The sequence below is a fragment of the Microtus pennsylvanicus genome, chromosome 4, assembly GCF_037038515.1.
Source record: "Microtus pennsylvanicus isolate mMicPen1 chromosome 4, mMicPen1.hap1, whole genome shotgun sequence".
Classification (NCBI taxonomy): Eukaryota; Metazoa; Chordata; class Mammalia; order Rodentia; family Cricetidae; genus Microtus; species Microtus pennsylvanicus.
In genome coordinates, this window is record NC_134582.1 from 131,594,349 (window position 1) to 131,616,354 (window position 22,006).

Here is a 22,006-nt window from a genome sequence, read left to right on the forward strand (position 1 = left end):
GAGATGGGGGGTCTTCCATACCTCTCTGGGGCATCTGGCAATAATACCCAGTCCAGGAGCTCGTGCAGGCACAAGTGAAGCCGTTGATACCATCGATACAAGTGCCCCCGTTCAAACAGGGGTTGCTCACACACTCATTAATGTTTTCTGTGCAGTTGGTTCCAGACCAACCTGGGTCACACTTACAGGAATAATCAAATACGCCTTCCTAAGGACAAAATAAAAGCATCGTACTATGAAGCAAATGGATAGACTATATACAGAACCAACCCAAATCATAGAAACAAGTAACAATATAAGGTACATAGTAAGCAGGAATTAAACTATAGTATATATTTTCCAGTAGGAAAATTCATTAATTACTAAGCATAATTTGTCATATTTATTCCCATAAAACTACAGGGTTGACTTACTATTTGGAAAATCATTGATTAGAAAAATTAAGTTATGACTGAAGATAAAGTTCAAAGTTTCAGAGGGCTTAATGCTTTTATAGAGGACCAGGGTTCAATTCCCAGTACTGTATCAGACAGCTCCAACTGCCTCTAATTCTAGTTCTAGGGAATATGATGCCTTCTTGCCTCTGCTGACACAGGAGGACCACAAATCCATGCAAGGACATGCATATACACATAAAAATAAATAAATCTTTTTTTAAATGAAAATCAACTTATTGGTTTATTTGTTTTCCTGGGAACCAAAGTAACTACTTATCTGTAATCTGAGAGTGAAAGACCTTAACATAAAATGTGAAATATTGCCTTTAGGCGTGTGAACCATAGCAAATCAGACAATGATTATTTGCAAGTTTTAAATCTCCCCACGAGTAGCAAGACTCACGATGCACTGTCCGTTTACACACGGGTGACTTGAGCAAATATTACTGAGGCGCACACATCCATTTGGCCCAAAACCGTTTCCTGTATATCCGTGAGGACAGGTGCAGAGAGGCAAAAACCCTGTTCAGGAAAAAAAAATGGAAGTGTAAGTGCAGGGATCCTTGGTTCAGAGGCAGTCATGAGACTCAACTCTGGTGTCTAGACAAGAACCTATCAACAGCAAGGACACTTGTTCCTATGGGCAGGCAAGAGAAAGCCAAAGGAGAAGAAATTAAAATCTTTGTTCTTCCCATTTTATTTTAAAGATATATATATATATATATATATATATATATATATATATATATATTTGCAACCATGCCATCATATCATATGATGGATAATCTAAGGCCACATACAAGCAGGAAGGCAGGAAGAAAATGTGAAAAGGAGGATGGGACTTTTTATCAGGAAGGGGTCCTTAGTAGAAAATAAGAGTTTGCTGGCAACACTGTCTGTTGCAAGCAATAGATATATCTGTATGTGGCTACACATCATATAAAGAGATTGCTCAGTCCTCTAGATAAGCCTATAAATATATCCTGCTATAAATGTTTATATCTTTACAGATAAAAAGAGAGCATTTGCAGATTGTCCTGTTCAAGGACACACAGTGATGTAGGAGTCAAGAGAGACTATGGGTGTGGCACCAGGTATAGCCCAAAATTAGCATTAAACGGGCAGTTCTCATATTTCAGGCATGTGCACATGCAGATTGCACCTACATACTACTTCACTGAAAAATGAATTTGAGGCATTCAAAGGAATTTCACAGCGAAACTACAGATTAAAATAATACGGTAACACAATCAACAAAATGCAAACACCCATGTTTCTTCAGGAGTTTTTCTAAGCTCTTTGCTTCCATGTTACAAGATTCAAGCAATGACAATCTAAGCGGTCAGAGAAAGAAGTTGGTCAAAAAAAAAAAAACCAACAACAAAAGAGATTGAATCTTTCAGTACCACTAATAATTATGATGCGAGTGAGATAAAAGCTAAAGATAATATTAAAACATCTAAAATTTTCAATTTTATTCTGTAATGCTTAGAACAAATACCCCTTTTGATATTTAAAAAAAAATTCTACCAGATGTAATGTCCAGAGACGTTCTGATTTCTTAATGGCTTAAGGTCACATGTCACTGCAGAAATATTATTTCTATCACTATAAAATAGCTGGAATAATGCATGAAAATTAATATGATGATTAATTTAAACACATTCCTCCACCAGCAAACACTAATGAAAATGGATAGACAATCTTGCTGAAAAATTCAAATGGAATAAATTCTGTAACATGACCAATTATTTATAACAAAGATAGTGATGATTTTGTGCCCGCAGGTAACATTACTTGAAGATTAGAATTTAAAAAATAAGACACAAAGGGTTGCATAAGGATGTGTTCTTTTACTTATTTATTTCTTTAAAGGTGTTTTCTGAGGGAATTGGTGTAGGCACAGTTGGACACTGCTCACTTTGCCTGGACATCTGCTGTCATTTCTCAGGCAAGGGCACAGGCTTCAGTGAAGATCAGCGAAGAACACGAAATGCTACATCACATCATCTAAGATATGACCAGCTTCTGTCCTTAAAAATTAACTATTTTCATAAGTGCATGTTTCATTTTGGTCTCTCAATAACTCTACACAATGAATACTATTACTGCCCTTACTTTACAAAGGGAGAACTGGAGGGTAGAGACCTTAGGTGCCTTGACCATTGTCAGACAGGGAGAGTATGAAGGGACCAAGGGATAAATCAAATGGTTTTCTCAGAGAAATTCGCTTCTTCACCACATTACTACTATGTTAATCATTTAGTAATCATATGGTCACTCCTTTGTGTACAATGTATATGACCATGTAGAGATAGATCTGTGTATACACACACACATGCACACATATATGTTTTCTTATCTATATAGGAACATTAAGATGCACTAGTAAAAAATAAAAATAATAATTTGAAAAATCAAAGAATGTGATATTATTTAATAGATGAAGTCAAGTCTTTCCATTTGGACAAAAAACATCTGGGTTTCCATTTGATACATAAGTGAACAACAAGAAAACATACGAACAAACTAGATGATTTACAAAGATTTCAATAGGAAAGACTTTTTTCAACATGATGCTAACACAAGAAAAATAAGAAAGCTGATTAATTCTTTGACTAGGAAATTCTTGAACCTCTACAGAGAAAACACTAGAACAAAGCCAAGAGAACAACATGCTATGAACAAAGTGCTGTAAAATAAAACACAGACGGGAAGACGATTTCCTCGGTACAAAAGAAAACTGCAAATCAATAAGAAAGCAAATGTAAAAAATAGAAAAGGTGATCAATAAAAATGTGAATATTATTATTCATTAGTCACACAAAAGTGCAGTTTAAAGGAAATAAGCAACAAGTCAGGGAGTGGTGGTGCGCACCTTTAATCCCGGTATTCAAGAGGCAGCGGCAAGAAGAATTCTGTGAGTTTGAGTCCAGCCTGATCTACAGAATGAGTTCTAGGACAACCTGATCTATAGAGTGAGTTCTAGGACAACCAGAGCTGCACACAAATAAATCCTGTCTTTAAAATCAAAAACAAATCCAAACAAACATACAAAAAGAGAGAGCAATTAACTGTTGGCTATAAAATGTATCAAGATGGGGGCAGAAGGTCGTGGTGCATTCCTTTAATCACAACACTTGGGAGGCAGAGGCAGGAGGATCTCTGTGAGTTCAAGACCAGCCTGGTCAACAAAGTAAGTTCCAGGACAGCCAAGACTACACAGAGAGAGGGGGGGAAGAAGAAGAAGAAGAAGAAGAAGAAGAAGAAGAAGAAGAAGAAGAAGAAGAAGAAGAAGAAGAAGAAGAAGAAGAAGAAGAAGAAGAAGAAGAAGAAGAAGAAGAAGAAAAGAAGAAGAAGAAGAAGAAGAAGAAGAAGAAGAAGAAGAAGAAGAAGAAGAAGAAGAAGAAGAAGAAGAAAAAGAAGAAGAAGAAGAAGAAGACATCTGTCTCGAAAAAACAAATGTATCATGACAAAACACAATAGTTTTTTTTTATTGTTAGAGTGTTAGAGTTGGGGTACATTTCACAGACTGTTGGCTGGGACATACAATGTACAATTCTCAGAGAGGTGTGTGACTGCATAGAGGAGCTGGCCCTCATTTACGCAGTATCACAGCAACTATATAGCAAGATCCACTTCCCCTTTTCTAGAAGTAAACTCCTTGTTTCAGCTGCATCCATGATGCTGGAAATAAATGCTATATGGTCTCTGCTGCCAGGGGTAGCCAGATGGCACAATTCCAGCCAACGGCACAGAATAAGAGTCATAAAAGAAGGTGGTATGTCCTTCCCTTTCTCCATCTGTTTACTGACGTCATTAAGTGATTATTTGGATTAATTATCATGTGAAACAATTTCCAACCAAAGTAGACCACTCAAGGGTAGCAGATCACTGCATTTCAACAGGTGTATAGTTTTGTGATGTGTCAGACTTCTGTTGGAAGGTCAAACTAAGAGTTTTGACAGCTGTAAATAATAGTTCTGCCTATAATACCAGCACTTGGGAGGCTGAGGCAGGAAGACTCTATGATTTCAAGGTCAACTGAGCTACAGGGTGAGACTTTTCTCTCCCCCAAAGGAATTTCAAGGAGAAAATATTTACTTTTAGAATATGGAATTGTTGAGAGGGTTTGACTGAAACATCCAAGGACAAAGAGATTGAGTCATTACCTATACCAAGAGCGGAGGAGCAGCTTGCCTCTGGGTGGCAGCCTCCGTTGTTGATCAAGCAGGTGTCCAAGGGTGTACACTCTCTCCCATCACCGCTGAAACCTGACCAAAGCAAACAGAGAGTGAGAAACAATGTCAAGAAATCCTTGGAGTCTAGTTTTATTTAACTAGAGGATAGCCAGAATGACCTCTTCCAGAAGAAGGACACTAACATGTATGAGCCTTACCTGTGAGCAGGTCACAAGTGCATGTATTAAATAGATACATGTATGTGGTACCAATGGAGAAATGGCTCTAAAGATTCTCACAGAAACATTTCCCAGTCCTGTGTTTTCTCACTGATTGCTGTGGCTACCAACATTATTACCTATTCCGTTTTTACTTTGCTGTATTTTTGCATGCTGAACCTACACTTTAAGTTAAACATTATGGACCATTTCCTTACTTAGGAATCATTTTAAAGTGAGCACAGATACAGATTCTATTTAAAGTGTATTGACTGTGGTGGCATCAGGAAGCCTGGGGAAGTACCTGGTGGGCAGTTCCCACAGCTGAAAGATCCTGGTGTGTTGTGACAGGGGACAAGTGGGGCCACAGAGCAGCCCCCGTTGTTTATCTCACATTCATTGATGTCATGGCACTCGTAACCATTTCCGTGCCAGCCTAGAAAAGATTTGCAAGATTAGCACTGTCAACAACTCAATGAGAAAGAAATACAGATAGTTAAGACATCCACAAAATAGTTCTGGGTTAGCAACATGGCTCAGCAGCTAAAGACACTTAACAAAAAGCCTATTTTCTGAGTTCAATCCCTGGGACCCACAGGATAGAAGGAGAGAAATAACTCCAGTTTGTCTTCTGACCTCTTAAGGCATATTATGGTATGCATCCCCCAACATGAGTTATTTATTTATTTGTTTTTATTTATTTATTTAAGAATAATAAAGAAAATTTTGTTCTTCACAAAAATATCAATTACAATGAGAGATTCCTAACAGGTTGTCCAAAGATTGTTCTAAATGTACATAATCTAATTCTGGAAAGGTGTTAGATGAATGGGGCTTGCTTGTAGACTGTTGACTGGATATTAATAAAACCATGAATTGCTTAAAACGGTGCCTGTGTTTCTACAAAGAAAAGGGAGGATGAGATTAAAGGTGAAGAGAGAATCATCTTTAGATATTCATGTAGTAGTTAATCACGATAACATTAGTATAACTATCATGATTCATTGACATAATGGTGTGAGAGGTCCTTCTACATATGTGTTGCTTTTATTGGTTAATGAATAAAGAAGCTGCTTTATTCTGTGTTAGGCATAGGGTGGGGGAACTAAACTGAATGCTGGGAAAAGGAAGGTGGAGTCAAGAGAAACCATGTAGCCCCACTGGAGATAGATGCCAGATGCAGGATGGAACTTTACCCAGAGAGCCACAGCTATGTGGTGATGCACAGATTAATGAGATGGGCTAGTTTAGGATGTAAGAGCTAGCCAATAAGAAGTTAGAGCTAATAGACCAAGCAGTGATTTAAATAATATAGTTTCTGTGTGATTATTTCATCGTCTAGGCAGCTGGGAATGAACAAGCAGTCTTTCCCAATATCATAATAATCATGTTTAAGTATCATCAAATCCTTAGCATGCTTTTAATGTTGGCTCTAAGTGGGGTCCATTTCATTCACTGACTTAAGGAAATTATCTTGTCTGAGCATGGTTAGGTGAATACCCAAAAAAGAGCTGATGGAATTACACTCTACTCCTAATGAGGATCTTCAAGGCATGCTACCTTGCTTTCCTTTTATACAGGTATTCTTGTTGTTCCCTGCATTTATAAGCAACAGATAGAACCTCTAAGACTTAGAGGAAATGGAGTGATTAAAAAACAAAAACTTAGCTTTCAGTTTCTTCCTTATAAGTTTTTTTCTCGTTGTTTTCTTCATATGAAAAAAAGAATTGCATGCATAGTGCCCATTCTTTGAACCATCTGTTTTCTGATTTCTACTGTTTAAAGGTTGTCATCATTAATTACCTTGAAGAATTCCGCTATTTGCAAGTTTTGCACCCTGAGAGACATGAGGGGAATCAAACCTCCTCAGCTCCGCTAGTTCTAAACCAACACCATGCAGGCACTCACTAAACTACAAATCCCTAAACGAAAGCACTATGTGTGCCCATGCCTTGGTGCGACAGAGTGAGGAGATGTTGTGCAGGTGAACTCAGATCTAGGGCCAGGCAGACCTGGATTTGGATCTGGCCCACTATAAGCTTTGTGTGCTTGAAGAAGTTATTTAATCCTTCCTAGTCTCCACTCCTCCTATTTAAAATAGAAATCACATCTTACCATAACTTGGTATTTGTTGCAGCTGTAGAATTGGAAAACTTGGATGGTACCTTAGTGGTATTTGCATACAAGAGTAACTTCTGTTGTGGTCTTCCAGCTGTGCTCTATCTACTCTTTAAGTGCACCCAGGAGTAGAAAGTGACCCTAAAAGCTCCCTGAAGTCTGGTCACCAGCTAACACATATCCCAGCTCAGTGCTTTTCCCATGGCACATGCCCTACAAATCCGTCCTGAGTGATCTCATGCCGTTGTTGTGAAGAGAGGAAGCTTGCGATTCAAACTTGGGCCAGCTTTGAGTACAGAGTTCAGATTCTTCAGCAACTCAACACAACAGCTTCCCTTAAAGATTCAGTGTTCAGGACTGAGAAAGCTGAGCACCTCTATTTATAGCAAGGATATAGAATCTTCAAGGACACACAAAAGCAAGAACTACTGGTTTGTAGAAGAGATGCAAAATAGACAAGGAATTTGCCCAAATTTACAAATAGCTGGCATAGAAATAAGACTATAGTGCATGGTTTTTAAGCATTAGTCTAGTCAGCAGACAGCAATAGCAATGCAAGATCAGACCCTATAAATTCCGGTTTATATGTTTATATGTCCGGTTGCGCCCCAAAGTAGGATGTTAGCACTCTGACTCCCAAGTTTAAATTGCACGCTTCCTGTCTTAACAACAACGGCATGAGATCCCCACTATCACTCAGGACAGATTTGTAGGGCATGTGCCTTATCTCCCAGCCCCACCAGGGACTTGCTCTCCCGTGAGATGGTCTTGAGTAGAGCAGGTAGCTAGGTTTAGACACTTCCCCAGAATAATACTAATGTCCATCATTAGTAGAGGGAAATTGATTCTGGTCTCCTGTCTGTGTGGTATTCAGGGCCTAGCACGAATTCCCAAGAATGTACCTGTTGGGCAGGCCCCACAGTAGAAAGAGCCTTGCGTGTTGAAACACTGCACTTGATCTGCACAAGGTGAGGGATGGAGGCTGCATTCATCTTTGTCTTCTGTGCAGGCGATGCCATTTGGCGTTGTGGTCCACCCAGCATCACAGAGGCAGTGAAAATTTGGCTGTCAGGAAAACAATAAAGTAAGGAAACAGCCAGGAAGAGGAGAGAATTTCACCAAACTCCAAACTGTTTTATTTTCTAACATTCATTTGCACCAGAGCAGTTGAGGGGAGTCTTTTTCTTCCTGTATGATTTAAGCATTTAGACCAGACCATGGTGAAAGGAATGTCTTCATTTTAGAATAAGAGGATCCTATAATTTATTTCAAAGATGCCCAGGAAAGAGCAACAATAATCAAGAGCTGTAATTAAAGTCACTGAACTCAGTCAGCTATGTTTTTAAGGGATAAACACCCAAGTAGGCACAGACTTGGGACAATCACTTCCTTTTTTAAAAATTTCTCCCCCCTCCTTCATTCCTTCCCCTACTCCCCTACTGCTAGAGGGAACTGTTTTCTATCACACAAGAATTTGTTTAATGAATTAAGAATAGATAACTAAAATTCTTATGAAAAGCAAAACTGTTCTGAGAACTAGGCATGTAGGACCCAGAGCACAGAGGGACACCAGAGATGAGGACCCATAAAGTCTGCCCCACTCATCTGCCTCACTCATGACTCGAGCCAGTTCAGCCCAAACATCAGCTGCTGTTGACAACACGGCCTGTAACATTACACATCTTGTCTTGTTGCCGTCAGACTCACAGGTCAGGAGGTCATGCCTCCCAGAGAGATTCACCAAGGAATAATAAGAAGGTTCATATTTTACACGACAGACTTATTTTCTATTTTCTGAATCCAGTTTTCTTTATGTCATCTCCCTCCTGGTCTGTGTGTGTCCTGCTAAAGGATGGCAGTGACTTCACCTCTTGGGTCACTCCCGGCACCATGCTGGTGCAGAGTCAGCCACAGTTGTGAAGAGGGTAGCTGTGGCTTCCGCAAGGAGCCCCGGGGGGAGGGAGGGGTGGAGAACACACCTGTCCATGTTGCACTCGCTCTAAATCCTCACAGATGCCATGCTTACAGAGCTGCTTCGAGCCCTGTTCACAGTCGTTGTATTTGGATGCACACTGGGGTCCATACGTATCAGGCGTGCAGTCACATCTGTGGATCATACAAGAGCACAGTGTCAGGGTTTGTGCCTTTAATTCCAGAAGCTGTCTATTAGCATCAGTGAGGAATGTCCCCACTGCAACCCAATAACGTTAATAATAAGCCAGCCCTGCTGCTGTGTCAGCTGCAGCCTTTGGATGAAATGCCCCAGCTCTTCTCCAAGCAGAGCGTGGAGGCGACACGCTATCTTTGCAGATCGCCTCTTAGAGAAACACAACCCAATGTCTCGTGGAACCACAGCCATAAATTCTCTTGATCTCAAGTCATCAAACAGTACTTTCAAAGGGCAGATGTCTGTAAAACATGGGTGACAGAGTTCATTCAAGAAGGGAAAAGAAAAGATCAGCAAGTTCACTCAGCATCCATCCTTTGGCACCTGCCAGCAAGTGTAGACCATTATCTATGGTCAGTGCCTTTATATCACAGAGGACAAGATGCATTATGCCAGGAAGATAAGTAGTTGATAGTGGGATAGTTCCTTCATAGTCATATTTTAATGCATGACAAAACATAATTATCATATGATAGCTAAATACCAGGAGACGTTCTACCACTAGAGAATGCCAGGTGAGCAAAAGTAGAAGAGGGAAAGTTGGCTTAAGTTACTGTTTGACTCTAAGTTTGGCTTAGCTGTATATGTGCAATGTGGTAGGAGCAGGAGTGAGGAGGTGTGGCAGGGGATGAAGGACTCACACAGGCTTAATCTGGTCACACCCTAGAGAGTGCAAAAATGAAGCTCAGAGGTCACTGTTAGTTTCCAGCAGAGAATCATCACGAAGGGAATTGAACATCAGGGCTGATGCCAGAGGCAAGGGTGAGGGGGTGTCTGCACGGCACGTCTGTCTCTCATGCCTGCAACCTTGAGCTAGTTTCTGATGGTTCTGGAAAAGAATGCTGGCTGCAAAGTGGAAAGGTTCTTTTAGCAATATGCATTAAGGTACTGGGGGCTCAGCCAGTCACAGAAGCCAAAGTGTGGGGAGGTAGTGCAAGAAGTGAGTTTAAAAACAGTCCGGAGACAAGCAGAGATACAGGACAAGGCATGCCATGGCTGGACCCGGAAACAATTGCTGGTGTGGCCCCTTTGAGTCATTTCCAAGTAAAAAGTGACCAATGAGTATTGCCAGACATGGGGAGTACGGATATGAGGAGCTGCATCCATGCCCTAACATGTAGAGTTGCCAGATCCCCCTGATGAAAAATACCAGGCTACATAGTTAAGATTCTATTCTAAGTAAATGGATATTTTGTAAAATATGTAAATATGATCCATGCAATTTATAGCACCACTATATATAAAAGTTATTTAAACAACAGATTCTATCTACGAGCATGCCAGGATTATTTTTATCATTAAGACCAGGTCATAGATTAATAATAATTAGTGATTAAACTTACACTCGGATGTTAGCTCCCTACCCTACAACTTACTCATCCCTTTCTAGACTTCCCCTTCTGCTTTGTTCCCTTTCTTCTGTGGATCTCGCTGTAGCATAGAGTATTCTTCCAGTGGATTTAATTACACTCTGGGATTACAATATCTTCAAACATTTCTTATACCTATTTAAGCATTTGATTGATTGCTAAACATTTTTCTGTCTTATCCATGCATTTTACATGTAAAAAAAACCAATCTCAGAGCCAGTTATTGCAAGCTTTTATCAATGTATTTGCTGTGTAAGGGATACCTGGAAGTTTGGGAACAGCTAGGACCTAGTGACACAGGTTTAAATCCCAAGCAAACAGTCACTGTTTGCCCCAGACACTGCTAACGATCTCATGATCCTTTCTAATGGCATTCCTCTCTAGGAAGTACTCTGAAATGTGTCTCTCTTAAAGCTAAGGACTTAGCCACTGGAAAATTATTTAAGATGCCAGAGGATATTGCCGTCATGCATCTGAGAGCAACCTCCTCTCCTTAGTTCCCACTGCCTTCTGCCTAACTATTGTCACCTGGAAATGAGGTATTTCCTCATTAATCTCATACTCTTTTAAGCCACATACAAGGTAATCTTCTTTCACTTAAATCTTCTTTCATCTAGCTAATAAGAGGAAGATGCAGAAAATAAAACAGGTAAACTATAGGCTTCCTTGCCATGATCTTCAAAGGCAAGAATTTTGATCTTATTTTAACAGACATGCATTGCCTACTGACAGAGAGCTGATATCTGAAAGAATCTTAATAAAAACCCAGGTTTGTTTTACTCCAGTGCCATTGTTTTTCCATGTTACATTTCTGTTCTCATGAATAAAGTAAGTGAGTGTGAAGGTTTTGCAGTTGTGTGTCTTTTTAATATAACAGCATTTGCATGCAAAGTATGTTTTCGAAGTGACTCAGTATGGCTTTTGAAGGAAAAGAGTAATTCATCATATAAATACTAATCAAGCAATATAAAGGTCATATGTGTATTTTAAAACTACCTTACTAATATTCTTGCCTTTGATAGTATTCGTTTTAAACTTATTTATTGTGTGTGCATGTGTGTATATGATGTGTGGGATTGAGTGTGGATATGTATATTCCATATATGTGGATATGTGTGTTGAGATCAGGGGTCGGGTTTTCTACAACCATAAGATCCAGGCATCCTATTAGCTCATCAATTTTTTGCAGCAATTGTATTTAACTGCTGAGCTATTTCTCCAGACCTTAGTTATTAGTTATTTCAAAAACCTTTTATTGGAGGAAATACCAATGCGCTTGTCAATTGAGAAGACATCAAATATCCTTCCATAGTCTTACATAACTTGTTTCAGAGTCCATGACTCAATATCAGTATACTAAGTAACTAAAGAGATATCAAGTTTAATACCTAACTACTATCTGATCCTAAGCAGGATTATCTTCGTTATCTAAATTTCTCAATATTTTAAAATGTATCAATGATATGGAGATAAAATAAGATATACAGAATTCCCTTCATGTGCTTGGGGAGCAAACGCAGTTTTCTTCCTTGAAAGCATTGTAGATCTACACCTTAGGTACATATTCCATCTTGGGATGTCAGTATGTAAGACCCCAAGAGCTGTCTTACATATAAAGCAAGTCGGGAAACAATCAGAGATAACTTTTACAATGAAGATGAAACCATAACTCCAAGAAGAGAAAAACCATCTTCCTGTTGGCTCTCATGGTAGCTGGGGGCAAGATTTGAGCCACAGGGATTGGTGGAAACTGGCCAAGTTTTCTCTTACCATTCTAGAAAAAGATTTTTTACCTAAACAAAAGAAAATGGCTATGAAACAAGGATCCCAACTAATCAGGACTTTGCATGGTGCCTCATCTTCCCAATGATATTCATCATTATGCATTATTCATCTTGTTAAGAAAGAATTTCATTTTCCCTCAACTAAACTAACTCACAGAGTTTTTCAAATTGAGGTGGCCTTTACACTGGAGCCGGCTTCACCCACCGCACCCACACCTTGTATATCCAGATCAATTCAATAGCAGCTCACATTTTCCTTATCAAATCCACGCAACTGTTTCTTCAAGGGTTTCTAACCTCAATGAAACCACTGATTAATAAGCATTTTAACCTCACATAATTAGCAGAATTCAAGAAATGATTAATTGTTCATTGTTTTATTATGTACTGACTCACAAAGCAATAACTAAATTTTTGCTCATTATTTTATATTAACCCTTCAAGATGTTACTCCAGGATAGGGGCAATGGCTTAGCCAGTGAATTGTAAGCATGAAGACCAGGGATCAATATCCAGAATCCATTTTTTTTAAAATAAAGGTCCAGGTGCAGTGGCTTGTGCTTATAACCCTGGAGCCGGGGCAGGAGAGGGAGGTAGATCCCAAACTCTTGCTGGCCGGCCAGTCACCAGGTCAGTGAAAGACTCTGTCTCCAAAAACAAGAGCAGGGGATGGACAGATGGGCAGGCAGTGAAGAGAACTTGCTGATCTTCCGGAGTACATGGGTTCGATTCCCACTACCCACAAGGCAGCTCACAACCATCTGTAACTCCAGATCTAGGGAACCAACTCCTCTTTGACCTCTGGGAATGCCAGGGATGCATGTGGTACACAGACATACATTCAGGCAAATCACCCAGGCACAAATATAAAATAATAATAAAAATTACAAAAAAAAACCCCAAGGTGAATGGCACCTGAGCCTGAGGCATGATACCTGAGATTGTTCTCTGTCTTCTACATACATGGATGTTCACACCCATGTATGCAAACACACACACACACACACACACACTATGGGATACACCTACATTTATGTGTTTAAGATATAAGTACTCAATTGGGGTTCTCAAGGCCTTCTAATCTATTCTCATACCAAGAAGAGGGCATAGTTTAGTGTTCTGTTCTCTCATGTCCCCCAGCAAAACTACACGAGATGGAGACTAGAAACAATAAACATCCCAGAATCCCAAGAAGTCTGTGTGCTTTTCTTCCCACAGGGAGCAGAACAAGTCTAATACTGTCTTGCGAAGGACCCTACCAACGAGAAACAACTCTCAGCAAATTAACTTTCACTTCCTTTCTCCTTCCCCTGTCACTCAGGCTCCCGCCCTCTTCCTCTCACCTTCCCCTGTGAGTGTCTCCTCCTTGGCATGCAGTGAAGAACTGTGAATTGTGGGTGCTGCAGGGTCGTACCTCCTTCCCACCTTCATAGGGGTAGGTATGAAAAATTATGCCCTGAAGGGCCACAGTAACGGCTTGTGTGCACGGCTCCCATTCCACCCACACAACCACCACTCAACTGGCACAGAAAGCACCCACAGTGATGATAAGTGAGGACTGGAATTATATCTAATCTCCAGGACACTATTAGATACTGGGGACCAAGCAATTACATGTGCCAGGAGTCAAGTTGGGATAGGTGTCACTGGTCTCTCTTTGATAAACGCCCATCAGCAGAAACCAGGAAGTGATGCTTTCAAGGGAATTGGGCGGAGACAGAACGTGAGTGACAGCAGCAACACCAGCATCATTGCAACTAGAGCCAAAGTCCAAACAGCAAAGTCCTCAAACGAGGTCACTGGCTGTCCCTTCAAGGCTGTGACTTGTTAACACCTCAGCTCATGGTGCCCTATGGCCTCTCAGATCACACAGCCTTAGACTTCTGGTAGAGGTAATTTTGGATTTTGCGCGATAATTGAATTTGTAAACATGTCTAGAAGAAGTTTGCAGGAGTGGAGTTTATTAGCCTAGAGTGAACCAAGATTTTAAAGCTCAGCTTCAAGGAACAAAAGGACCGTGGCTGCTTTTTGAGAAAATGTGTTGAGATGACAGGGGTTAAAACAAAATGACGCCCCTCATTTCTGAAGGACATTGTTATAAGATAACAGAGGCCCAGGAAGAGAGCAAAGATGTGCTCTTTAATCAAGCTAGATTATCCTGCAGTGCAACGAGCAGCTCATGCCATAGCAGAACTGGCTTTTTTAGCCTTACAGAGCCTCAGCATACGGACAGTAGCCAGAATATAGTGAAAACTATTGTCAAATTCTTCTCAAACATGATTTTAAGAAACCATACCCTAGTAAATCCTACAATGACCGGGCCTAAACTTCATGACTTGATTTTGAGAAGGTGCTTCTGGAGCTGCTGGCATGGGCGGCCATTACTACTAAAGTCCAGTGGGAATACAGAGGCTTCTTGGGGTCCAGTTCAGTGTAAGGGACGGTTTCCTGGGAAAGACTGTGGGTAAGAGGATGGCGAGATGCCATCGTGATTGAATCATTGGACAAAAATGAATCTGCGAACAAGACAAGCCGCTCGGGGACTGTGGCTGTGACCTCGTGGCTAATTGAGAGTGCAGAGAGTTAACTCTGAATGTTACTTCAACATTTGATTCATTTTGGCCAACATTCTTACAGCGTGTGAAAGAACTACGCTTACCACAGCTGTCAGCTTGCTAGAACCTGGAATCAGCACAACCCTGGGGGCACTGGAATGGTGGGCTGCCCCCTCCACATAACCTCATCCCATTGCTGCCCTTTAAGCCTCTGCTTCTTGCTCAGGTGTCACCATGCCCTGTTGAGTGCTCTGTGGCAGTCACAGAGGCCTTCTTCTTCCTCAGAGATTCTGCCAAAATGATTTCTTCACGGGGCAAAAGGTTTTTATTCGTTTGAGCAAAAAATATCCATGAACCATTCAATAGAAGTCAAGTAATTCCTAAGGGACTCCTAGTTTTTCTGGAACTATATACATTAATTTCAATGCTTTTTAATTAGTATTCTTGTCTTTCAGAAATACACATGACATTTTCAAAAGTAGTTACCTGAAACTCCCCATCGTGTTCACACAGGTGGCCCCACTCTGGCAGCCAAAGGGTGTTCCCGAGTAAATGGCACACTCGTTAACATCTTCTGAGCAGAAAAGACCCTGCAGAGGTGTAAAGAACTCAGTCAGGTGCCATAGGACATGGGCTCTTAGGAAGCAATATTTACAGAATGTATTTAATGACTTATATACAGACAATAACTCCTTGGTAAAGTCAAATACAATATTACTAATTTTAATCTTGGACTAAGATTCCTCTAGAACTCAGGTTGGACCCAGTGGATCTAAAGAGTTCCTCACAAGAGCACAGTGGCCACATGAGGAGAATCTTTTCATAGGCAATCCTTGTTTCAAAAGGATGCTATACTTGGGGATAGTTGCTTAGCGATCTTTTTTGTTGATGTCTGCTAGCAGTGTTTTCATTACGGCTAAGAGGGGCCTAGTATACTTCCTTACACACACACTCCAAGGTTCGGCCCTGCTCTCCAGTGCTGAACTACTCAAGGCAACACTGACAGAACTACCACGTCCTACCATTTACTTAGCCATTTGAGGGAGCTGCTCAAGAGGGCCAAGGACTTGTTAAATCATCGCCCTCACCACCGTTTGGCACGATTCCCTCTGCCTCCTGAGGCCACAGAATGCTAAAAACGTTGGTGGATAATTAGATCTGTCTGAATGAGTCCAGAGAACCCGCTGCTGACCCACCTGCCAGCAGCTCTTTGATTTTGAAGTCAAAGACAATGTGACTCACCTCCCACTGCGGAGGGCAGATACAAAGGAAGGAGTTGTGCAGGTTGACGCAGGTGCCACCATTGAGGCAGGGATTGCTACTGCAAACCTTCCTCTCCACGGTCTGAAAAACAACAGGGCAGTCAAAGTCAAAGAGAACGGTCCTTGTCCTTGGCACACAGCGCAGGGCAGGCTGCAGATGGAGCGAGGGCTTCCTCCAGACTTCCTCCAATGACTCGCGTTCTCCATCAAGTCAATTCTCTTGAGAAAATAACAAGCATGCTCATTTTCCTTAATGCTTTCTGAACTCCAGACATGGGTAGGAGAGGTAATTCCCTGGTCCTTAGAAGCATCACCCATCTGAGAAATAGGTGCTACCAGATAGGAATAAACTTTTCGAGTCTGGACGTTAAATGGATGTTCCTGTTGCAGTAAGAAAATGCAATGGAAATTTCCATTCTTTGCCTAGTGGTCTTATCTCGGGTACCTCTAGATAAGCCTTTGAAAACTGATCATCTTTTATTACCACCCTCCTGCCGTTGGCTCAGATGACTGAACTCTTTTCTCTAAGCCCCTTTGTTTGAAATGTGACCAGCTAAGATACACCTTCCACCCTCTGCTCACCTGACCGCCTTTAGATCAGCACAGCAAACAGGCCTACCTTTGTGCACACAAACTGAGGAGCTCACCCTTCGTCAGCTACCAGTTTCAATTCTGAACTTGTAAAGACTTGGGGGTGCAGGGGCAACTGCTTCATAGGGGGCAAGTCATGATGCAATCAAGCTATTTTACTGTATTGGCTTTAGCAAACTTCTGTTTAAATCAGGGACAAAGTGTATATTATATATCCCTACACATGTATAACCAAAGGCTCAGAGGAAATCAACTTGGGTCTGTGGATAAATTCAGAGCTAGAAGAAAGACCATAAACTGGCCCAGCGCTGTTTCATGCACAGCCCATTCTTTCTCTGCCCTTGTCCTAAACCACAGGACTACGTGTGTGTGTGTGTGTGTGTGTGTGTGTGTGTGTGTGTGTGTGTGTGTGTGATTATGAACTCTGCTCTCTCCCTTCCTTTGGTTAGTCATTGTTCCAGAACCACAATGAGCTGTGTCCATTAAGGGATCAAAGAACATTATGAAGAACATTTGCCACAAACTTACAAGTTTTCTGGTGAACAAAAGCAAGGCTGTCTAGGGATTAAAATGCTCGAGATTGTGGGAGTCCAGCAGGAAGGAAAATCAGCTAGCTGTCAGGAGGGAGACAATGGGGAGCAGCTGTGCAGACCATGGAGCCCTTGTCCCATCCAAAGGCAGGAAGACACTGACACTTGAATCACTAAAATCTCTCCCTGAGTGGTGGGGAGAGGACAGCAGAAGCTCATTTGGATCACAATCTTTGGTTCTTGACCAGGAGTAAAACTGGAAGCACCATAGCAGCTAGGAAACTCCCATGCTGCTTTTCTCCACAACGCTCACTGTTCCTTGCTCATTCTCACGTGATGTGCACAGCTATTCCCTGAAGAGATAACGGCTGTGGTACAATCCATTTTCAGTGATAAAAAGGGAGCATGAACTTGCTCATCAAACTTTACTCCCAAGGTAAAAGACAATGCTTGAATTGCCCCAGAAATAAACCGTGACTATTTAGAGCAGACACTATTACCAGGACATTGCAGAAATGTCATTTGGAATTGTAAGTGTTGATAGATCCTATACATTTGGGGGGCAGAAGGTTGTGGTTTCAACAGAAGCCTTAGCCGTTTACCCACAGGGAAGGTGAAAAGCATAAACTTACATAGCGAGGCATACCCATGTCAAGGTTATAGGGTGTTTGCTCTAGGAAGTGCTTCAAGCTGGATTACCAGCCAGCAAGGTTTTAAGGAAACTGAGAACATTGTGTACACCCCTGAGATTCTGAGTTCAATTTACAGAGGCTGTGTAACTGTTTGAAGCCCAGTTATTGATGACAGCTGGGAGAATCTTAGCTAAGAGTACTTAAGTAAGCCCACTGTGGCGTGGCTAAAGGTGGGTGGGCAGTTAAGGAAGGGGCCGAAGGCTGTGAGAGGTCGAAAGCTCACATTCTTAGTGACTTATGGTGGCATAATGCCCAGGACCTCACATGCATCCTCGGGGACACAAGTTGGAACAAGAATCAAGCACTGGAAAATCAAGTCCTTACTATTGATCATCTACTGCTTAAAATAAGACTATTGACCGCATTTTTGTATTTTTTTAAGGCAAGGTCACTCTATGGACTCCAAGTTGGCTTGTAACTATGTACCCGAGTTGGGTTCAATCATTCTGGCTCAGTCTTCTCAGTACAGAGGAGCAACAGCCATATCTACCCTAGAAGTGACGTTTATATATTTTCAGTGACTATCCAGTGTCAGGACTTACCTGCTGCAAACTCTGGAAATTTCTCTCAAGATCCACAAGCTGTAGAGGTGGGAAGAGAATGCATCAATTAGCGGGCAGAGACATCTCACATGTGATGGTGACCTTGGCTATGCTTCCCCTTTAGGGATGCTCTTTATTCTGACTTTCGTTCGTAACTTTTCCCCTCCTCCTTCCTCTCCTTCTGGGGATTCCTTTCCATCCCATTCTTTTCCATGGTGTAACATTTTAAAGGTCTTTTAGAAAGAAGTCCAGCCCACAGATAAGCTGGCTCACTGTGACTGTGGCACAAACGACAGTGATAACCCCCTCCCCTCCATCAGCAAGGAAGATGCTATCAGAAAGGGAGCAAAGCCAAGTCTTGCAACAAGGCCTTGTCGTAGCACTTACTGTCCTCTGCCCGTCACCACTCCTTACCCTCCACTACAGTTATGCCACTTAACCCCAAAGCTCACAGTTATAACGATAAACATCTAAAGACAGGACGGGGTTGGTGCATCACCTGAGAAGAACATTACTTACAAAGTTGGATTAACAGGAATTCATTTGCTCTTACGATGTGTGCAGTTCGTGTGTCAGGCTTACCTTGGAGTTAAGTTGATGGACTTGACTAAGAATGTTTTGAGGAAGACCAGATGCATTCCTCTTTAAATCTATAATGTCATCTTTGTTTCTCTGGATCTAATTTTAAAAAAGAAATGAAGATAAAGGAAAAGAGCAACAGGAAAAAAAATCATTTCCATCTTACAGGAGCAAGCATTAAGGCCTTATCTATTATAAACCCCAGAGCAATGTCACATGTAATAACAATTAGTCCAAAATAGATACGGCACAATCCCATTGACTCTCTTCTATAGCAGCATGCCATTGTTTTCTCTATGTGTATTCCCATGACATACTAACATTTTAAGGTGCTTATTAAAAAGCACAGAGGGCCAGGGATATAGCTCAATGATAGAGCATTTGCCTAGTATGTAAAAATCCCAGGTTCAGTCCCCAATACCACAACAATGTACAGTTTTGAATTTTAAATCTTGCCCCAATCATTTATTGTGCATTTTTGGACATTTAAAACGTATTCATCACACTTGTAGCTCATAAGAGGAGGAGTAATAAAGACCTTCCTGGGGAGTCCGGGAGTCAAATCGTATAATACACAACAGTGTGTGACCTAGACACAGCTCTAAATGCTGGCTCTGACATTACGGCTGACACAGCACATGGTGCCATCAATACTGAGAACTGAAAACACTCAGTACAGCCTGAGAATGAGTGACCACTCTGTGTGGCAAAGACGCTGCAGAGCCCGTCTGTGCCTGCCTCCGGTACCCTCCTTATTTCCCTCCCCACCAGAGGAGTTCGGGGTTTCTTTCTGGATCTGCTCTGGACTGTCTAATCTGTCCCCGCACAGTGAGCCTCCCCCTCTGGAACTGATCCCTCTCTCCCTGCCATGAAGCCCTCAAGTGGCTTCTTTTTAAGAACTAATCTTCCCGTTGTGTTCTCTATGCTCACAATTCAAGGTGTCGACTAATACTGAGCTGGACAGCTAAGTTTTATCGGATGTATATACAAAGCAACATCTGCATTTTTCCAGTGCGTTACCTGATGTAAACATTCACCAAGGTCTTCATCGTTTAATTTGACTTTTCCCAGGGATCCAGTTCTAAATTCAATGTTTTGGGCAGAGCTTGTAAGAAACACCAAGTTTCCCCCCTCTGTGGTCATCCGAGGCCTATACAGTTCAACCAGAGAAACCATCAGCAATTAGTACACCGAATTTTAAACCAGTTTCTTGCTGCATAGCAATAGTCTCTCTACGTCTTCCCCTTGCTCTCAACCCAGCCAAATCTCTTCTGTTTATCTATCATCTGTTCCCTGAGGATTTCTTAATGATATTTCCCAGGTATTGCAGAGAGGACTCATTCACAGTTGTGACTGGGAAACCAATTCCTTACACCAGCACCAGCCTTCTCCCTGCTGGTTTTCCACCATCACTGCTTTCCTCCGGAAATGCTACACTTTTTTCTTTTTTTTAATTTATTTATTTATTAAAGATTTCTGTCTCTTCCCCGCCGATGAAAGGAGACAGAAACAGAGACCCACATTGGAGCACCGGACAGAAATCTCAAGGTCCAAATCAGGAGCAGAAGGAGACAGAGCACGAGCAAGGAACTCAGGACCGCAAGGGGTGCACCCACACACTGAGACAATGGGGATATTCTATCGGGAACTCACCAAGGCCAGCTGGCCTGGATCTGAAAAAGCCTGGGATAAAACCGGACTCGCTGAACATAGCTACACTTTTTCTTATCCGGTTACTTGGGACAGACGCCAAGGACATACCCCAGTCCCTTAGCCCCAATGAGCCACGCATCTACTTACTGATGGAGATCAGTGATCCTTTTCTGTCGCTTCTGCTCCAGCTCCCCAGTTTCGCCATCCAACTTGGCTACCATTAACAAAGTAACCAAACCCCAGAGAAAATGTGAGGACATGTTCCTCAGCAGCCTCCCAGCTCGCCAGGCAAGAGGGAGACCACTCCAGCCAACGGAGTCTGGAATTTGAGAGCAGTGACCCAGGCGGCTGTACTTTGATCAGTAGAATATTCTTTAACTTTCCAGGCTTTCCAAGAAGGCTTAAGTTATTTTGTCCTTCCTGAGGAATGTCAATGATCTTAGATCTCCAGTACTGTTCAACTTATAAAGGGTCAAAATCTACCTTAAGTGATGCACAACTTAATCATTATTTGTTTAACCTTTGAAACAGTAACCAGCAAGCTTTGGAAACGTCCACTGACAGAGTCCTTGCTGAGAAGGCATTCGGCTTTAGGCAGATGTGCTGGAGAAGCTGATTTCTTATCTCACACCATGAATAAACGCTAATGCTAAATGCCCTTCAAAGACCAAAATTTAAGAACTCAAACTATAAAACTATTAGCAGAAAATGGGGAAATAGGCCTCTGAATTTGCAATCATTTCTTGTCCCTAAACAACAAAAATATGAGCAGTAAAAGGCAAAGGAAGGCAGAGGAGAAAGATTCTCTGTCCAAATTCAAAGCTGTTGTTCCCCAGAAAGGACACTTTTCAGGAGCCTCAAAGGATAACTTCAGAGGGACTCGGCTTTCATGAGTGGGGGAACCCCTGTGGAGGTTGTGCTCCAGCAAACGACCCCCACCCACATTCATGTAGGCAATCACAGCCACAGAAAGGCATAGAAATAGGAGGGGAGCTTGTTGAAAAGAAGGGGCTCCGTGGGAGGAAGAAGAGGGTAGGAGAGGATAATGGGGGCGAATATGATCAAAATACAGGATGCACACATATGAAATTGCCAAAGTAGAAATAAAAATATTTTTAAGCCACTCAAAGAATTGGAGGGAATATTTGAAAATTATATATACCAAAGGAGATTAATATACAGAATTTTTTAAAAATTCCCACAATTCAACAAAAAAACAAACAACACAATTAAAAAAAATGATCAGAGGAACTGAATGAGCATGCCTCCAGAAAAGACATTGTAGACATTCACAAAGATATATCTATACTCACTGGCGGAATCCCCA

The 22,006-nt window shown here is 41.6% G+C and overlaps 1 protein-coding gene across 2 annotated transcripts in view; it reads right to left on the reverse strand.

The window, feature by feature from the left end:
* Cubn (cubilin) overlaps positions 1-20,942 on the reverse strand; it is a 206,598-nt gene extending 185,656 nt beyond the window's left edge. The window contains exons 1-12 of one of the 2 annotated variants that reach the window (XM_075970518.1): positions 20,827-20,942; positions 20,047-20,176; positions 19,030-19,125; positions 18,448-18,486; positions 16,073-16,174; positions 15,317-15,420; positions 8,934-9,060; positions 7,857-8,019; positions 5,141-5,272; positions 4,616-4,711; positions 841-959; positions 22-208 (exon numbers count right to left, since the gene is read on the reverse strand). In XM_075970518.1, the coding sequence (XP_075826633.1) occupies positions 22-208; positions 841-959; positions 4,616-4,711; positions 5,141-5,272; positions 7,857-8,019; positions 8,934-9,060; positions 15,317-15,420; positions 16,073-16,174; positions 18,448-18,486; positions 19,030-19,125; positions 20,047-20,176; positions 20,827-20,939 (1,408 nt within the window). In that variant the 5' untranslated portion in view covers positions 20,940-20,942. Of the gene's footprint in view, positions 1-21; positions 209-840; positions 960-4,609; positions 4,712-5,140; positions 5,273-7,856; positions 8,020-8,933; positions 9,061-15,316; positions 15,421-16,072; positions 16,175-18,447; positions 18,487-19,029; positions 19,126-20,046; positions 20,177-20,826 lie in introns of both variants that reach the window. The other variant, XM_075970517.1, reaches the window with a different exon arrangement.
* Positions 20,943-22,006: the final 1,064 nt, after the last annotated feature.